Genomic DNA, 17,797 nt, shown 5'->3' with positions numbered 1-17,797 from the left:
GCCGTGGAAACTGGAAAGGGTTTTCCGAGCAAACCGGAAGTGTATAGGTATTTCCTCCATAATGGAATATTTAGTATTTCAGGTGGTACCTGGAAAGAAATCATTATTTATTAAAATAAATAAATAACATTTTCAATGATAAAATTAAAAATATTTTAGTAAAACACATTTATTTGCAATTATTTATGCTTTTTTCTTAATTACCTGTAAAAATAAAGTTTATTATTCTTAGTTTATGTCTATTTAATCCTCTCTTGTCCATTTTCTGCTTTATGTGATAATATAATCAATCAACCGCATCAATTTGGTGTTGCTTTTGTTGCCTACATAGTATAACACTTCCGCCATCCTCCATCCAGTCCAGTTTCCGGTTATACACAGGAACATGACCCATACGATCAATTCGTGGAATTTAAACAAAGTTTGTTTCTGTGTGGGCAATTTGCCTCGTGCAATTCGGCGCTGGCTGAGTTGGTGGCAGCCGCCGCCGGGAAACCCACTCCATTTGACGTCACGCGCGGGTGTCGCGATCGTTTCAGCCGCTTCCGTTCTCCAAAGCAAGATTATATTCGTGCAGCAGCAGCGGTGGTAGCAGCGCCAGTGTTGGAAGTGTTGGAAAGCCCCAAGGCTGAGAGGTAGCTGGAGAATTTCCCCGGGCAGCCGGGACGAACGCGAGCAACGGTTTAACTAACTTTTTCTTCTCACGCCGCCCAACAGACAAAGTTTTTGAGAAAGAAATTTTAAACAAAAATTAAATTTCATGAATTTTATATAATCTACATTGTAATATTACAATTTCCTGACAAATTTCCAAAATTCTGAGAATTTACAAGCAATTTAATGAATTTTAAGCAAAAATTTCAATTTCAACCAATAAAATCTAAAAATAAAACGAATATAAATCTTTACTAATTACCTATAATTCATTTTCTCTTTTCCTGCTTCCTGCTACAATCTAACATCCAAACTTTTCAGTATCCAGTAAATTGAAGCAGAGCCGTCGTCGTTTTTCACCATTAGCTAAGCTCGGAAGGCCGGCAGGAAGTGAAATTAAAACTTTGCAACGATGATGTAAAAACTTGCGTCGTGTTGAAGTCCTAAGTCACAATCTGCAGCAAAACTACGACTGCCACCATCTGTGATTTATCGCTTGGAGAGCTGTCGCAAACACCGACCATCAAAATGGTTTGTTTTTATTGCTACCAGTGTAAAAAACGCGTAGAGGGCAAACTTCGTTCGATCTGAAGTAATTAATAGAGCTTCATTTATTGTTTGGTGCTTTAATAAAACGAAGAAAAACACATTAATGTTCAGATCGTTAAACAAGTCTTATTGCCGAACGTGCAGCAATTGAATTCACTGCGCAGATAACTCAAATGTTGTAATTGCTGAGGATAAATCAAGAAATTAATAGGATATGATATACAGGGTGTTGTGCTATTATTTTGGGTAGTATAAAGTTATAATTTATGACATTTCTGTGGGTTGTAAAGCGGGAAAAGTAAGTAACTGTTATTTTGCTGTCAAAAATGCTCTGGGTAGGCAACCAAACATACACATTTGTAATATATAAACAAAAAACATAAATAATTAAATAAATATACCAAAGAACTAATATGCGAGCAAATAATTAATATAACCTTAAAATTGTGTGTCTATAGCACTAGTTTTGTGGTATAATTTGGTTTAATTTGTTTCACTTTGTATAAAAAGCAAATTAAATCACATACCACTGTAATAAAATCCCCAACGCAAGTTTAATTGCAGTAATTAACTTTGGAATGGCAATTTAAATTGATTTAAATTATTTAATAAAATTAAAAATTAAAATAACCAAATTTATATAAAAATAAAATTACTACCTAACCAACCCAAGATTACCTAAAATTATGTTGTGGTCTATTAACTAAGATTACGTAATCGTGGATTATGCCCAAATGTTAATCTCAAAACGTGCCCTATTCTCCACTGTTGCAAACTTTGACCCCTCGACACCAAACTAATCCACCCCTAGCCTAGACCATAAGTTCCTTGGACTTGGAACGTTTTGCAAGGCAACGCAACGCAAAGGAATGCGTTGTTCTTTTTTTCAGCCACGTTTTGCTCGCAGATTTATCAAAATATAAAAAGCGTTCTTGGGGGGTTGGCACGTGTGCCCCAGATAAGTCCGGCACGTGGGTGCCCGCTGAAAATTGCCATTTTGGAAACATTAGTGAGCAGGCGGAAAAAGTCGTGGGTTGAGAGACGCTTCTAAATTCAGCACGTTCGCCACCAGGATAAATGTATATGTGTGGGTGGAAAACACATTTCCATTTGAATATTGATCGACGCAGGCCGGGGCTTGTGATTGGCGGCGGCTACCGCGCATGGATTCGCCCTCAAACCGCCCCCAAAATGTTGAGTTGCATACTCGACTTGCTGCCGCCTCCGCAAGCTCTTAACCTGGGTATAATATAATAAAATATATTAAATGTTGTAAATTTGATATTTTAAGATGGTTGAACATAAAAATGTGAAAATAAGTTTTTTTTAGTATTGATGTAATTTTTCGTTTTATTTGCAGTTTTTGGGTTAATGTATAGGAAATACGTGTTTTTGTGATTGTAAAAGTTTGACTGTGTTCTACACCCCTGGCCGAAGCCCCGCCTGTGGTTTGGTAAATTCCGGCAGCCATTAGCGACGTGCCGACAGCGAAGAGCGCCGCGTGCCGGAACGTGGGTGGTTGCGCGCGCAAAATCGCAGCCCGAAATTGGGTCACCTAGTGTGACCTTTCCAGCGAGCTCTTCGGTCCAGCGTTAGACGTTCCACAGCTTCCAGCAGCTTCGGCCTCTCGTCCCGTCGTCGCAACGCAACCACCGTCGCAGCCATGGCAAACTCACACGATTTTAAATTAAGTGCTTCCACAGCGAACTTGAAATGCACAGGTATGTTAACAATAAAATTTTCTACAAATTTTTATAATATTTGAACAAATCTCTTAGTTTTGTGTTCAAAATTAGTATTTAAAAACGGAAATATTTAAAATGTCATAAAATAAAATGGGTAGAAATTAATTTAAGGAGAAAATTAAGGGTTGATTGTTTCCGGTTGGCGGCCATGTTGTTTGCCTTATTGATTTACCAGTTATGTAACCTGTATACTAACTATAGATTACATCTGAAGTCAAAGTGTACTTCAGGAAATACTTATGAATATTCACTAAATATTATTGTAAATGTCTCTCAAAAGATGGCACTGAAGTTTCCTCTACAAAATATTTCACAATGTCTTTGCGTATAATGATGAGGAGTACCGCTTGAAAGCATACTTACCTGGCGTAGGGGTTACCGTGATCAACAAGGCGGTTCCCCCAGGGTGAGGCCCTTCCATTGCACTACGGTTGGGCTGACCCCTGCGATTATCCCTAATGTGGATAACTCGGGCGCGCAATTTTTGGTCGTCGGGACTGCGTACGCGCTGTCCCGGTTTAAAAATATCTAAATACAATAATTATTCAATAAGAACTGTAGCGTGAAAGTTTATTTCTTGCCACGGTCGTCGAAAGCAGCGAAGAAACAAGTCTTGTAGCCGTGATCGTCTAGTGGTTAGGACCCTACGTTGTGGCCGTAGTAACCCAGGTTCGAATCCTGGTCACGGCAATGTGTAAAAACATTGTCACGGTGAAGACATTTTTATTAATATTGTTTTGTTAGGTTTTGGTTCCTATTTGGTTTGTTAGTCATTTTGAAAAACATCATAAAAGTGTAAATTACTCGTACAAATAATTCTTAATTTTATCTTTGAAAGCAAGTTGTTTTAAGGAAAATAATTACCATTTTTACTTGTTTTGTCATTGCCGGTGTTAGTTTAGGATATAATAGCTTCATTTTTGCCAAAAACAAAAAAAAAACACAAAACACACTGTAAAACACAAAAGTTTTAATCTTTAAAGAACTTAATTAAAAGATAAATCGGTCTAATCTGTTGTTGAATCATAACTACACAACTGTCAGAAACTGCAAATGCTTTCAACTAAAATCTATGAGTATTTAAGTACTTGCTTGCATTACACTCAAGAGTCATCTGCAGATTACAGCTACAGCTACAGCGTCAGATGATGTCTGTGTCGATTACTTACGATTCGTTGATTTTGTTGTGCGCTTTTCACACAACGACACACAACGGCAAACACTCGAAATATACGAGTTTCGAGTACAAAACAAACAACTGCAAAAAACCTTTACATCCACAACAATAAAACATCAAATATAAATATAAAATAATACAGAAAATATTGTGTTATATTAAAATGAAGTACTCGTACAGTTTTTATTAAAATTAGTCCGGATTGTAAAGTTAATCCAACCGCAAAGCGTAAGACGCAAGCTGACGTACATAATAATTTCATTCGAATTAATTCCAGACGTATTATAATATTGCGCCCCTAAACGCACAAACCTCCAAACCCTGCTGTGAGCATATTGTCCCCGTATTGACTCGCCGGCAGGGAGCGCCCCGATGCAAAATCCGATTTGCTCACAAAGGGATGTTACGCAAGCGGCGCGCTTCCCACACGCGCGCGCATCCCGCTTGATGATGAGGGCGAGTAAATAATAAATTAGTCAGTTTAAAGCCTCCAATTAAAGGATTACCTTCGTGACGGGACCACCTGTGTCACTCCGCTTACAAACACATTCAAACGGATTTAAATTCCAACGCAAACCAAAAATTTAGTAAAAAATAAAAGAATGTCTTCACCGTGACAATGTTCTTAACATTGCCGTGACCAGGATTCGAACCTGGGTTACTACGGCCACAACGTAGGGTCCTAACCACTAGACGATCACGGCTACAGAAGACTTGTTTCTTTGCTGATTTCGACGACCGCGGCAAGAAATCGACTTTCACGCTACAGTTAACAATGAATAAATATTTTATTTAGATAGTTTTAAACCGGGACAGCGCGTACGCAGTCCCGACGACCAAAAATTGCGCGCCCGAGTTATCCACATTAGGGATAATCGCAGGGGTCAGCCCAACCGTAGTGCAATGGAAGGGCCTCACCCTGGGGGAACCGCCTTGTTGATCACGGTAACCCCTACGCCAGGTAAGTATGCTTTCAAGCGGTACTCCTCATCATTATATGCAAAGACATTGTGAAATCTTTTGTAGAAAATACTTCAGTGCCATCTTTTGAGGGACATTTACTAAAATATTTAGTGAATAATCATAAGTATTTCCTAAACTACACTTTGAATTCAAAAGAGTCTTTAGTATTGAATAGTTAGGTACAATGGTTGCACTGGCTATGTATATATCGGACTTTATTTTGGTTGTTGGATCGAATTCTTGGTTTTTATTTTGTTATTTTTGCAAAAATTTCTAAATTGTCTTATATAATTAGTTTAACTTTTGAACTTTGATACCATGCCCTTTTTTAAGCCCTAGAATCGTTGCATTTTGACAAATTTTATCCAAAATGTGTCCAATTGGATGATTTGAAAGATTATATGGACGTTACTTTGTAAAACAATGAATTTTTCAAAAGTCCCAAAAATGTCTTCACCGTGACAATGCCTTTACACATTGCCGTGACCAGGATTCGAACCTGGGTTACTACGGCCACAACGTAGGGTCCTAACCACTAGACGATCACGGCTGCCGAAGACTTATTCTTTGTCTGCTTCGAAGAAATCAACTTTCACATTATTTCCGTTTGCTCTAGATTAATATGAATAATAAATTCCAGTTTAAAACATGATATATCGGTTGCCTACAGAGCTCAACTTTCTTTTTATGCATACTAAATATAAATTAATCATAAAACTTTATGTTCGGTTCACCTCACACAATTTGCTGATACGAGTACCTACCACCGAAAAAATCTAGACGCGCAGCAACGTTACGATTCAATTTCCATTTTTCTTCCTCGCAAATCCACGCGGATATAGCGCCCTTCCGACTGCGCGCACCAAGCCCGTATATTTCAGGAATGACGAAGGAACCTCGGTGCCGTGGCCCAAAAAGGGCGCGCGATTTATTCGCAGCTCTTCAATGCTCCTTGCACTCCTGCTAGACTCCAGCCAGGAGTAATTTTTCAAGCGGTAATCCGTACTTCGTTGTAGTTTATTTAGTGTGGCTTTGGTGGCGGCATTACCGTCCTGTCTATCTTGGTTTCGCGAAAATGCCCCCCAGGGACGCTCTGTCGTGCTTTTTTTATATATTAATGGAACGCTAGACGAGATGCAGTGTTTAACAGCTTTGGAGCACCAGTGTTTGTTCCCCTTCGCTATTAATAATCATTTTATTGCTGACGCAGCTTGATCGGACGAATTGAATGAACTAATCAATAATATTTAGCAAATATGAAAATTTTCAGAGAGTGATAAGAGTTATCAATGTGGTAGCGTGGCCGAGCGGTCTAAGGCGCTGGTTTAAGGCACCAGTCTCTTCGGAGGCGTGGGTTCGAATCCCACCGCTGCCAAAAATGTTTTATTTCGTGTTTTTGACAGAAAAAGAACAGATTCACGGGTTTGTAGAGCAAAAAAGCAAATATTTTCACATATTCAGTGACAGAATATCAATCAAAAGTAGATTTTGCGAACCTTTCTTGTCGGGAATAATCTAACGGGTAACATCTGCTTCCTGGATGCACAGCTTGTAATACACATCGGTGGAGCTGCGCAATTTCGGTCGGAATTAAGATTTTCGCCAGTGGCGTAACACATGGACCACTATTTCTCAATTTTGATATAATACAACCAAAAATACAAAAAACAATCAACAAAAATGTTTTAATATCAAAATTTTGTTCATTTTGATAATTTTTCGTATTATACATCTATAAATAAAGAAATAAACACAAAATATTTACCGTGAGCCACTGGCAAGAGGCTGAATCTGTGCGTCTGTGACTTCACCCCTTGTCATTTCATTTTACTCTAGTTGTAGTAGTGACAATGCGCACAAAACTACAAGGATGAACGCAGCGATTGTAACCGCTGAGGGTGCGCTCGAGTTTTAATTAAAAGTCTCATGGGCCCTTTTTCTGGCGTTTATCTCCACATTACATTGTGATCACAGTTGTTGCTCACTTCTACCCCAAGCAAAATATATTTTAAAAATTTTCGCAAACAAAAATCGCTGTAAAATATTCCCAAATATATATATATATATATAATGTTCTTGGCTCCTATGTGGAGCATAGAGCCTCACTAAGCGCCCTCCAACGGACTCTGTTTCGGGCAACCGATTATATTATATTCCCAAATATAATCTGTATTAATTAATAGCAGTAATTCGCTTTCAAACAGCTCGAAATAACCAAACATTTGAATTTACATAATCAAATATTGATCGTGTGCATTACGGTGTGGTTGAATCGGCTTTATCCCACTTTCCCACTTGGGAAGCGCGAATCTGCAAACGTTCAGAGCCCAAATGTAAATAAGTGGTCGGGCGCGATTATATGTAAATGAACTCGTTCAGCAAACATCAATTATTCACCCATCGACCATCACACCAAACTTTTTTGGTCAAAATTTTAATTTAATTATAAAGCAAACAAAAATTTTGTTTTTTGATATTTTCAACATTAAAAAATGAAAATAAAGAAAAACCCTGCAGGAAACTAACACCGCATGTGTCGGAAATGCCGTTGGGGAGAAGTGGATTACACATAACTAAGGGATTTGCTCTAATCTCCTGTTTGTCAAATGTATTACAGCCCCAAAATAGAAACTCCACTTCACTGTTTCTATCATTTCTATTTGCTGCAGATTTACTACCGTACAAGAACACGGACGTCACCCTGGAGTTCCTCCAGAAGGTCGTCGACGTCCTCAAGGAGTTCGTCATGCAGACCAACGACCGCAACGTGAAAATCCTCGACTTTCGTCATCCAGAAGACATGAAAAAGATCCTCGACCTTGAGATACCCGAGCAGGGCTTGAATTTACAAACGCTAATCAACGATTGTGTCAGCACTCTGAAATACCAAGTGAAAACAGGTACGTTGCGATTAAAATAACAAACCACAAATCATGATATCAATCTGTGAGAAATTCGAGTAGCAAGGGGCGATGTGTAACAATAACGCAAGATTTTTAAGAGCGGTGTGCTGATGATGTTACCGCCCTCCATTCTGCAAGCGATAATCAAATGATAACGGCACGTGCCTGCCCGGACACTCGAGAGTCTTGCTTGTTGTCCTGCGTTTGACACACGGCCGAAATCAGCAGCTCATTCATGTCAGCCCTGCGGCCGTAATTCAATTATTATCAGCCCACAAGTTCATAACGCCGATAACACGTTTTATCCCGCGCATAGTGAGCATAGTAATGGATTTTGCGTTTATCTCTCGTGCGTCTCGCCATCTGTTTTTGATTATGTGCCGAAGAGTTTATTAAATATTTGCGCATGCATTATGTGGATATTTTCATTCCGTAGACGCGTAAACAACAATATAATTAAATTTAATTTTCACGTTTCACGTTGAGGAATTGTAAAAAAGAAGGAAAAGTATGCTACACATTCCACAGCTGTGTGTGGAGGGTTGCGATTAATCCAGCTTGGGGCTATCGAAGCGTAGGGGGCCATTTGAGTGCCCTTAATTACACCACTCTTGCGTCTGCAGGGTGTGGAGGCTGTTTATATTGCTGCAACCCTCTTCAAAATGCTATCATCGACACACTTCTATTCAATATTCTTCGACGGGACAAAAATTTATCGCGGAATTTATAACATAACCTAATATAACATAAACTGTGATTATACTGTTAATTTTTATTTTTGATTTTTTTTAAATTTTAAATAAAAACACACTGTATAAATAAAGTTATATCCGGATAGAGATTAGTGCGCCCTGTTATTTTCCGATCCGATGGACACGATCGAAGCAAACAGACGGGTGAGGAGCATTCAGAGGCAGATTAGTGTTTCGCGCACTAAGTGCAGAGATGGAGAGCGCGATTCCTGTCACTCAAAAACGCCTCGACAAGATCCCGCTATTAAGCAAGCGGCTTGTCAATCTTTTCAAGTTTCTGCATAGCGATTCCTGCACACTTTGCGCACAAACAAAAGCAAAACTCATTGAAAGACAACAAAAAAACTGCACGCTTAGGTGCTCGACTTGATTGATGGTTTACGTTTGTTCTCCGATATCCCTCTTCGCGCGTTATCCCTTAATCCGACGGCTTGGGAGTCACGTGTGTGCGCGCGGAGGTTCAAAAGAACGTTCGGTGATCCAAACAGCGGCCGATGCCGGAAATGTGTTACAAGTTGCATGAGGGTGCTGTCCATACGCCCGCGAGTAATATCTTTGTTTCAACATCAGCGGAGTATTCAATTATTCCGAGCAATAGCACGACATAATAGGAAATTCATGGGCACAGGCATTAGACATTCAAATTGATTACATGGATCTAAAGTTAATCCTGGTCGTTTGTTGTTTTGATTGTTGCAATAGGTCATCCACATTTCTTCAACCAACTGTCAACTGGTTTGGATATTGTGTCAATGGCGGGCGAGTGGTTGACGGCGACGGCGAATACCAACATGTTCACCTATGAAATCGCTCCGGTTTTCATTCTGATGGAGAATGTTGTGATGACGCATATGCGGGAGATCATCGGAAGCAACTGGAAGAATGGCGATTCTATTCTCGCACCAGGCGAGTACCCTTCGTTAATTATTCAATGCTCAGTTTACGCACGGGAGTCGAAATCCCAAAAGCCTATTAAACGCTTTTACGCGTAAATTTGCACGGATTTATTGTTGGTTATTTGCAGGTGGTTCCATTTCCAACCTCTACGCTTTCCTTGCTGCTCGTCATAAGATGTTCCCCAACTACAAGGAGAAGGGTATTGCTACCATCCAGGGACAATTAGTCATGTTCACTTCTGACCAAGTAATTCCTGCATTTTGGGAAGTCTAAAACGCAGAAAATCAAATTTTGGTTTTGTTTCCAGAGTCATTACTCAGTGAAATCATGCGCTTCGGTTTGTGGTCTTGGTACTGATAACTGCGTTATTGTACCGTCTGACATCAATGGTAGGATGATCCCAGCTGAGTTGGAACGTCTCGTCGTGGACCGGAAAGGAAGAGGACACATTCCATTCTTTGTTGCTTGCACCTCTGGTACTACTGTATTGGGTTCCTTTGATCCCATCAACGAAATTGCTGATATCTGCGAGAAATATGGAATGTGGATGCATGTAGATGTAAGAATTGCAAAATATTTTTATAGTTTGAATACATACCTTAATAAATTTTTAAATTTTTGTAAAGGCTGCTTGGGGAGGTGGTCTTTTACTCTCAAAGAAGTACAGACATCCGCGTCTAACCGGAATTGAAAGGTAAGGTTAATGTGGAGGGTAGAATTTAAAAACGACCTCATCTGGCCTGTTGGCGCACGTTTAGCTTTAATATGCACGCGTCGAACAAAGGCTACACTTTGATTAATGATCGTGCAATTAATTACAGTCAGCGGCAGGCGGCTGCGCGGTTTAATTGCGTTGAAACAATTTATTACCGCGATGTGAACTCTGTGTCAAAGTGTCAAACTGGGCAAAACAATGCGGAAATAAATTTAAACATAAATTTTCAAAATTTATTCTGTTAAAAACAATTTTTATAAATTTTGGATTAAATTTTGTAACATCTGCAGTGTTTCACATTGTAATCAAAGGATTAAGCTGTTCACTTGTGTTCGGAACATGGTTTTCCTCTCTTGGCACTCTCAGTTTTCCACCCTTAGGCGTACAGCCACAAAAAAGAGGAGAAAATCAATATCGAAGCGATAAATCAAACGCGAAATATGTTTATTGATAAAGCATTAACGGTCTTTATCCTTATCATCGACACGTATGCTTTTTATAGATAGCTATATACAATCTGTTTCGAGATAAACTAGTTTGAAAGTCAAATGATTTGAATATGAGTAAATATATTGCTTATCGCCCTTTCGGCACGTCCTCCAAATCCATCATCGGTTTGCACTTTGTATAGCCGAAGAAGTGTTTTGTGGGCTCGGCATTGCATAATGAAAAACACACGGATTATGCAAAGCGAATGGTTATGGAGCGATAAGGAGGATTTAAAGCGCCCCGTCTGTTTTTGCGGAAGAGAAGCCACATTTCAAGTGGCGGCGGTGGCAGTGGCGGTGGTTAATCTCGGCACTTACACTTTCCGTTTTTATTTTATTACCATTAGCGCCTGTCTCGCTGGCTGAGAAGAGGGTGCGCTTTGTTTGTTTTGCGGGAGAATTTAAAATAATTAATTTTGGTACTTTCAGGGCTTCGTCCGTCACATGGAACCCGCACAAATTGATGGGAACGCTGCTGCAGTGCTCTACTATTCACTTCAAGGAAGATGTAAGTTAAAAACAAAAATATCAACATGTTTAGATTTAAACAGATTTTTATCTGGTTAACCTTGGCACTGAGATTGCATTTGTCTCATGTGATATTTGTGTGTGTTTTGATATAAAACGGAATATACGATATTGTGATATGCAACCCACGGTAGGCGTTTTATGCAAATTAATTAATCTAGAGTAAACGAAGCGGTTAAAACTGCAGTGGCTTGGTGAAAGTTGTTAATAACAAGTCTTCTGTAGCCGTGATCGTCTAGTGGTTAGGACCCTACGTTGTGGCCGTAGTAACCCAGGTTCGAATCCTGGTCACGGCAATGTGTAAAAACATTGTCACGGAGAAGACAACTTTTTACATTTTAGCAAAATAACACTTAAGGTTAGCAGACGCATGCAAGTTGCATTGCATTTTGCTATCCGCCATATTTAAACCTAACCTAACTTGACCAAAACCATGTTGGCAGCGGTGGGATTCGAACCCACGCCTCCGAAGAGACTGGTGCCTTAAACCAGCGCCTTAGACCGCTCGGCCACGCTACCTTATTGATAACGTGAATTTAGCTTAAAATTTTCTAATCTACATTGTTGCAAACCCAAAATTTAAGGTTATTACTGCAGAATTTTACATTAGAGTTAAATATGCGGTGTTGCCATTACATCTGATGATGATAAAACTGGCAACACAGCAAACGAATGAAGCAATCTACGTAGATTAATGTAGAGCAACTGCACTCAACGTGAAAGTTAATTTGTTGCTGTTTTAAACGAAAGCAACACATTAATAAGTCTTCTGTAGCCGTGATCGTCTAGTGGTTAGGACCCTACGTTGTGGCCGTAGTAACCCAGGTTCGAATCCTGGTCACGGCAATGTATAATACATTGTCACGGAGAAGACATTCTTTTATTTTCACAAAAGCAAAATTTTAAACAAATTTTAAAATAAATTTAATATTCCGTTTAAACTTTCGGGTATTCTAAACTCCCAACGTGTCGATATAAAAATAAAACCTATTAAACTCAGTCTGCGTACTCGAACGGCCCCTATCTATACTACCACCGTGGCGTAAACTACGAATTGCAGGAAGGGCGCGCAAGCCTGCAACATATTGGAATGTTGTATGATGTTCTAAGCGGGAAGGGAGCCGCCGCCGCCGTAGAGCAGCAGCTGTGGAATTTTCAATTTGAAATTCCTCAGCCGTCAGTTTGTTATTTCCTGCCATTCATGCCAAGTTATACTGGCGCGTGTGCACGTGTCCTCACTCTCGCTCCTTTTGCCTCCTGCCCAAGCACAGACGCACAGCTTGGACTTTATGGACGGGTGAATGGCTAGGAATGGAAGACGGATGATGAAGAATATTGTAGTTACATTTTGGCCATTCATCCGTATAACCACTGCCTGTCTCATCGTCTCCTGCCCTTTGGGGCTATAACTTTTGTGGAGAGGGAGACTTTTCTTTGCTTTAAAAGAAGACCAGTTACAAATAACAACACAGTGCCTTCTGATGTCTTGCAGGGATTGTTGATGAGCTGCAATCAAATGGACGCCGAATATCTCTTCATGCCGGACAAGCTCTACGATGTCGAGTACGATACCGGTGATAAAGTCATTCAATGCGGACGACACAATGACATCTTCAAATTGTGGCTGCAATGGCGCGCAAAGGTAAAACAATGCAATTATTTACAAAACAATTCCCCAGGTGAGGCTCGAACTCACAACCCCGGCATCGCTCACGACTTACTGTCTTATAAGTACCGTGCGCTAACCAATTGCGCCACTGGGGATGAGTACCACCTGTATTTACGCAAAATTTTGTGGAACATAACCTTACTTGACTTAATTTAAAACACAGGGCGATGAAGGATTTGAAAAGCACATGGATCGTCTGATGGAACTATCGGCTTACATGGTGAAGCGCATCAAGGAAATGCCCGACAAATTCTATCTTATTCTGGAACCGGAAATGGTCAACGTTAGCTTCTGGTACATCCCGACCAGATGGCGCGGAGTTGCTCATAGCGCACAGCGTGAAGTTGAACTCGGCAAGGTAGGCAACCAAACTAACACATTATTATAATATATATTTATATATGTTTGTTTTGTGTGTTTAGATTTGCCCGATTATGAAAGGCCGCATGATGCAGAGTGGTACTCTGATGGTAGGTTATCAACCCGATGATCGAAGACCCAACTTCTTCCGAAACATCATTTCCTCGGCTGCGGTGACGGAAAAAGATATCGACTTTTTGTTATCGGAACTCGACCGCCTCGGCCACGACTTGTAAGCTGGTTGCCTATCTAGTTAAATAACAGTTCAACCGTTACAGACGACGTGTATATTATAAATTCTTGTGGAACGTAATGTATAAACATAAAACACATGTAGTTAAGCCGGACATGCTGCAACTTGACGACTTAATTCTATACATAACTTGTTGTTCATATTATTCATTCTATATTTGACGATTTTAACGATGCGTTATCGATTCAATCACAAAATTTTATGATTGTTGTGTACATTTAAAGAGAGATTTATGCGACGCCGCCATTACAACCCAAAACAAGTAAAAACTTAAAGTTATCGCGACGGATGCGCACTCGCACGAGTATAAACTATAGCATAATTAATTATTTTGATGAAGCAGGTGGAAAATATTTAAATATGTGGAATAACCTGTTCCTTTGGATGCAAACGAGGAAGTAACAACCAATATTATCTAATAGAAAAACATATCAATGCGCATAATATACAGTGCATGAAATATATTTGCAATTTTAAACATTTAAACATTTTACATTGAAATAACTCACAGATTACTAAATTACAAAACACTACCTCACGAAATATACTCCCAGATCAACATCTAGTTGATTATACAACTACATATATCTACAATATAAACAAATATAATTCATGCATTGTATGTGCAAATGTTTCTTAAAGTTGACGGAGTTTTGTGATTGAAAAATGTAAAATTCATCACGTTTATTTCGTTGTGTCCACGTAAACTACATAACTGCGACTATGATAGTAATGTTGTTATTGCTGTCTCTTCGTTATCCGTTAACTATTATCTATGAAAACACTGTACTGTAATCAATATTATGAATGTAAAAAAAAATTGTGTGTTAGTTCCCTTCCAGCGCGAGCGGAATCTGAAAGCAAAACTAAAACAAAAAACATGAAACCTAAGTGTTTTACTTGTAGCGTATAAATTTCTAATATAAAGTAATTAACCAAAAAAAAAAAACAATTCACATATACTGAAAGTATCATAATTTCGAACAAAAATGTGTAGCTGACGCAATAAAATGTTGTATAGAAGAAAACTCATATCTAAACGCATATATAAATATAAATAATCTACTCACAACTATCGTGTAAACAGTTGATGATTGTTTCTGTATAAAAAATGTACGCAGACGCTTAATCTTATTCGGTTGAAGAGTATTACGATAAAAATGATAGTATATTGTTGTTGATTTGCGATATATAGTTTATAAACGAACAGAAAACATATAAATAAAAGTATATATTGAAAGTTTATCGGGGGCAACCAAAAGAAAGCAAAAATATATTCTAGTCTATTGTAAAAACTGAGAAAAACAAAGAAATTGGTATATTTAGAGAGACACATTTATAAGAACTGCCAGACTCATTGATGATGACACTGAATAGCTAAAAAAGAAGCCAAATATATAGTATTTTAGTAGGCGTTTACATTTGATCGATTTAATTTTGGTTTTTATCGAATTTTTTGCAATTTACAATAACATGACGTTGATGTATAACAACTAACAACAAAACCAAGTCTTCCATGCCGACGGTATGCAGTTTAACTTGTACGCGTACACGTTGATAGAATATAAACTTAATTAAGCGCACTAAGTTGATTTAGGACAAGATTTAGTTCACTTAGATTTAGAATAAGTTAGAATTGATATTGATATTGATGATGAGGACATCAACGTTGGAATCATGTATCATTAGCACGCTTAAACATGTGTATCAATTACGATTATTATCTTTAAAGTTACTGGTTGGTTGGGGTAACAGGAGATCTATCATCGAAATTTAAATAACCCTGGAAATATATGTATGTTGCGTTTGAAGTTTGAATTTCAAACGAATGAGATGTAATTAATGAAATAAAGTGTAAACTGAATGGTTTTTGAGATTTTTTTGTTGCCATGGTAACGTTTGAATGTGTAAATTTCTAAAACACTTATAAATATTAATTTGTAACTATTTACATTTCAGGTTTTAATACAGAATCTAATAGGAATGTGTTTTTCTGTATTTCTACAATTCTTTACCGGCGCAGAACTGGAAAATTTGAATACGGCCTTGATAAGGTGTACGCTTCCACTGCTTACAGTTTTGTTTGACTTTATTCGCTGCGCTTGACGACCAGTTGCTGGGAGCAGGCGAGCCGCGCAACTTCTGAGTTAATAACCAACTGTGAGTGTTAATAAAAATGAAGTCGTTTGTTGAATATACGAAAAACTGTCAGTTTCCTATTGAAAATTTACCTTACGGCGTATTTTCTACTGCAAGCGATGTAAGTTCTTATTTAAAATATCTAATATAGGTTAAACAGGTCAGAAGCAATCTTTATAAACAAATGGAGATAAACTATGCTTGTAAACATTCAACGCAGAAACTTTATGCGATTGGTACAGGTATATCCATCTGTTATTTGTAAAGTGTACGTTGTAGAGAATATAATTCAGCGTACGGACTGCCAGAGACCTCTACCGTCGTAAATTTGTACTATTACCAAGTTTAATTCTATTTCTTTTAATTTTCAGGACACGCATAGAATTGGAGTTGCAATTGGTGATTTAATTCTAGATCTAAAAGAAATTGCACATTTATTTGATGGGCCGCTTCTAAAAACCAACCAACATGTCTTTAAAGAAGTAAATAAAATACCACAAACTTTATCAATTTAATATTTACTTTTTACCTATTTTGTAATGCAGACAACGCTCAATAGTTTCATGTCTATGCCCCACAATGCCTGGAAGGAAGCACGTGAAACTTTGCAGAAACTTTTATCGGTCGATTGTCCCACGCTGCAAAATAATGCCGCATTGAGATCAAAGCAAGTTATAATTTTTCTTTTCGCTTTGATGAAGTATGAAAATATAACCGCATGCTATTTGAAAATTGCAGGGCCTTCGTGGCGCAATCGCACGCTACAATGCACTTACCAGCACGCATTGGCGACTACACCGACTTTTATTCTTCGATTCATCACGCCACCAATGTGGGGATTATGTTTCGTAGCAAGGAAAATGCTCTAATGCCAAATTGGTACGTCTACGTCTAAATAAAACTTAAAATTTCTGTTTTGATTTATTTTTATTTATAGGAAATTTTTACCTGTTGGATATCATGGTCGTGCGTCATCTGTGGTCATTTCCGGAACTCCAATTAGAAGGCCTCATGGTCAAATTTTAGCTATTGAAGGAGCTGATCCTGTTTTCGGTCCCTGTAAACTCATGGACTTTGAATTAGAAGTTGCTTTCTTTGTTGGTGGACCTGCTAATAAACTAGGTGAACCTATTGATGTTAAAACAGCTCACGAGAGGATATTTGGATTTGTTGTGATGAATGATTGGAGCGGTACGATGTCACTCTTTATTTTACTATTAACAAACAATTAAATAATATAAATTTCAGCCAGAGATATTCAAAAGTATGAATATGTCCCCCTTGGACCATTCACAGCTAAAAACCTTGGTACATCGATTTCTCCCTGGGTTGTCACAACTTTTGCATTGGAACCCTTCAAAGTGCCAAACTTTGAACAATCTCCACAACCATTCCCTTATCTACGCCATGAAGACGCTTTTAACTTTGACATCAAACTCGAAGTACAATTGATGCCTAAAGGAACCACCACACCAACCACAATCTGTCAATCTAACTATAAATATCTCTACTGGACTGCAAAACAACAATTAGCGCATCATTCCATCACCGGTTGCAATATGAACGCAGGGGATCTGCTTGCAAGTGGGACAATCAGTGGAGAAACACCGGATTCATTCGGATCCATGTTGGAGTTGTCCTGGAAGGGCACCAAACCAATGACGCTCAGCGACGGATCACAGCGTAAGTTCTTGCAGGATAATGATACAGTCATCATGCGTGGGTCGTGCGAACGCAACGGGTGCGTTATCGGTTTTGGAGATTGCGTAGGCACTTTGCTTCCAGCATTAAATATGAATTAAAGCAAAGGTTGTGTTGTTTTCAGTTGCCATACGTTTGTTTATAAATAAATGAAGAATACAAAAATAGATGTGTACGTAAGCAGGATTTACTTAGATTTTATTGATTATTTCATGAAATTTTATTTTGTGGAAAGTATAGGACTGGTTACTTTTCGATTTGTTATAAATATTTTACTGGAGACATTAATATTTCCATTTGAAAT

At 38.5% G+C, this 17,797-nt stretch overlaps 2 protein-coding genes and 10 non-coding genes across 12 annotated transcripts; 7 read left to right on the top strand and 5 right to left on the bottom strand.

Moving 5' to 3' along the window:
• The first annotated feature begins 2,737 nt into the window (after positions 1-2,737).
• Gad1 (glutamate decarboxylase) lies at positions 2,738-15,517 on the top strand. Its single transcript, XM_065312251.1, has 10 exons — positions 2,738-2,924; positions 7,758-7,988; positions 9,446-9,649; positions 9,768-9,886; positions 9,948-10,199; positions 10,267-10,334; positions 11,273-11,351; positions 12,864-13,013; positions 13,204-13,398; positions 13,463-15,517. The coding sequence occupies exons 1-10, from the start codon at positions 2,867-2,869 to the stop codon at positions 13,634-13,636; spliced, it is 1,530 nt and encodes a 509-aa protein (XP_065168323.1). The 5' UTR covers positions 2,738-2,866; the 3' UTR covers positions 13,637-15,517.
• LOC135799917 (U1 spliceosomal RNA) lies at positions 3,304-3,466 on the top strand. Its single transcript, XR_010550082.1, has one exon. It is a non-coding gene; the product is annotated as a U1 spliceosomal RNA (small nuclear RNA).
• Positions 3,567-3,638, top strand: TRNAH-GUG (transfer RNA histidin (anticodon GUG)). The gene has a single exon. It is a non-coding gene; the product is annotated as a tRNA-His (tRNA).
• TRNAH-GUG (transfer RNA histidin (anticodon GUG)) lies at positions 4,758-4,829 on the bottom strand. Its single transcript has one exon. It is a non-coding gene; the product is annotated as a tRNA-His (tRNA).
• LOC135799916 (U1 spliceosomal RNA) lies at positions 4,932-5,094 on the bottom strand. Its single transcript, XR_010550081.1, has one exon. It is a non-coding gene; the product is annotated as a U1 spliceosomal RNA (small nuclear RNA).
• On the bottom strand, positions 5,567-5,638 carry TRNAH-GUG (transfer RNA histidin (anticodon GUG)). Its single transcript has one exon. It is a non-coding gene; the product is annotated as a tRNA-His (tRNA).
• Positions 6,382-6,463, top strand: TRNAL-AAG (transfer RNA leucine (anticodon AAG)). Its single transcript has one exon. It is a non-coding gene; the product is annotated as a tRNA-Leu (tRNA).
• Positions 11,596-11,667, top strand: TRNAH-GUG (transfer RNA histidin (anticodon GUG)). Its single transcript has one exon. It is a non-coding gene; the product is annotated as a tRNA-His (tRNA).
• Positions 11,809-11,890, bottom strand: TRNAL-AAG (transfer RNA leucine (anticodon AAG)). The gene has a single exon. It is a non-coding gene; the product is annotated as a tRNA-Leu (tRNA).
• Positions 12,146-12,217, top strand: TRNAH-GUG (transfer RNA histidin (anticodon GUG)). The gene has a single exon. It is a non-coding gene; the product is annotated as a tRNA-His (tRNA).
• Positions 13,043-13,135, bottom strand: TRNAI-UAU (transfer RNA isoleucine (anticodon UAU)). Its single transcript is given in 2 exon segments — positions 13,043-13,078; positions 13,098-13,135. It is a non-coding gene; the product is annotated as a tRNA-Ile (tRNA).
• A 213-nt stretch (positions 15,518-15,730) lies between the features above and the next one.
• Positions 15,731-17,660, top strand: Faa (fumarylacetoacetate hydrolase). Its single transcript, XM_065312252.1, has 6 exons — positions 15,731-15,913; positions 16,164-16,274; positions 16,338-16,459; positions 16,531-16,671; positions 16,730-16,983; positions 17,041-17,660. The coding sequence occupies exons 1-6, from the start codon at positions 15,830-15,832 to the stop codon at positions 17,592-17,594; spliced, it is 1,266 nt and encodes a 421-aa protein (XP_065168324.1). The 5' UTR covers positions 15,731-15,829; the 3' UTR covers positions 17,595-17,660.
• Positions 17,661-17,797: the final 137 nt, after the last annotated feature.

Source organism: Atheta coriaria, unplaced genomic scaffold (genome assembly GCF_025399875.1).
Source record: "Atheta coriaria isolate IRGN ID8LTWV9N9 unplaced genomic scaffold, Caltech_Dcor_3.1 hic_scaffold_9_pilon, whole genome shotgun sequence".
Classification (NCBI taxonomy): Eukaryota; Metazoa; Arthropoda; class Insecta; order Coleoptera; family Staphylinidae; genus Dalotia; species Dalotia coriaria.
Note: the sequence above shows the minus strand (reverse complement) of the source record. Positions and strands in the feature narration are given on the sequence as shown.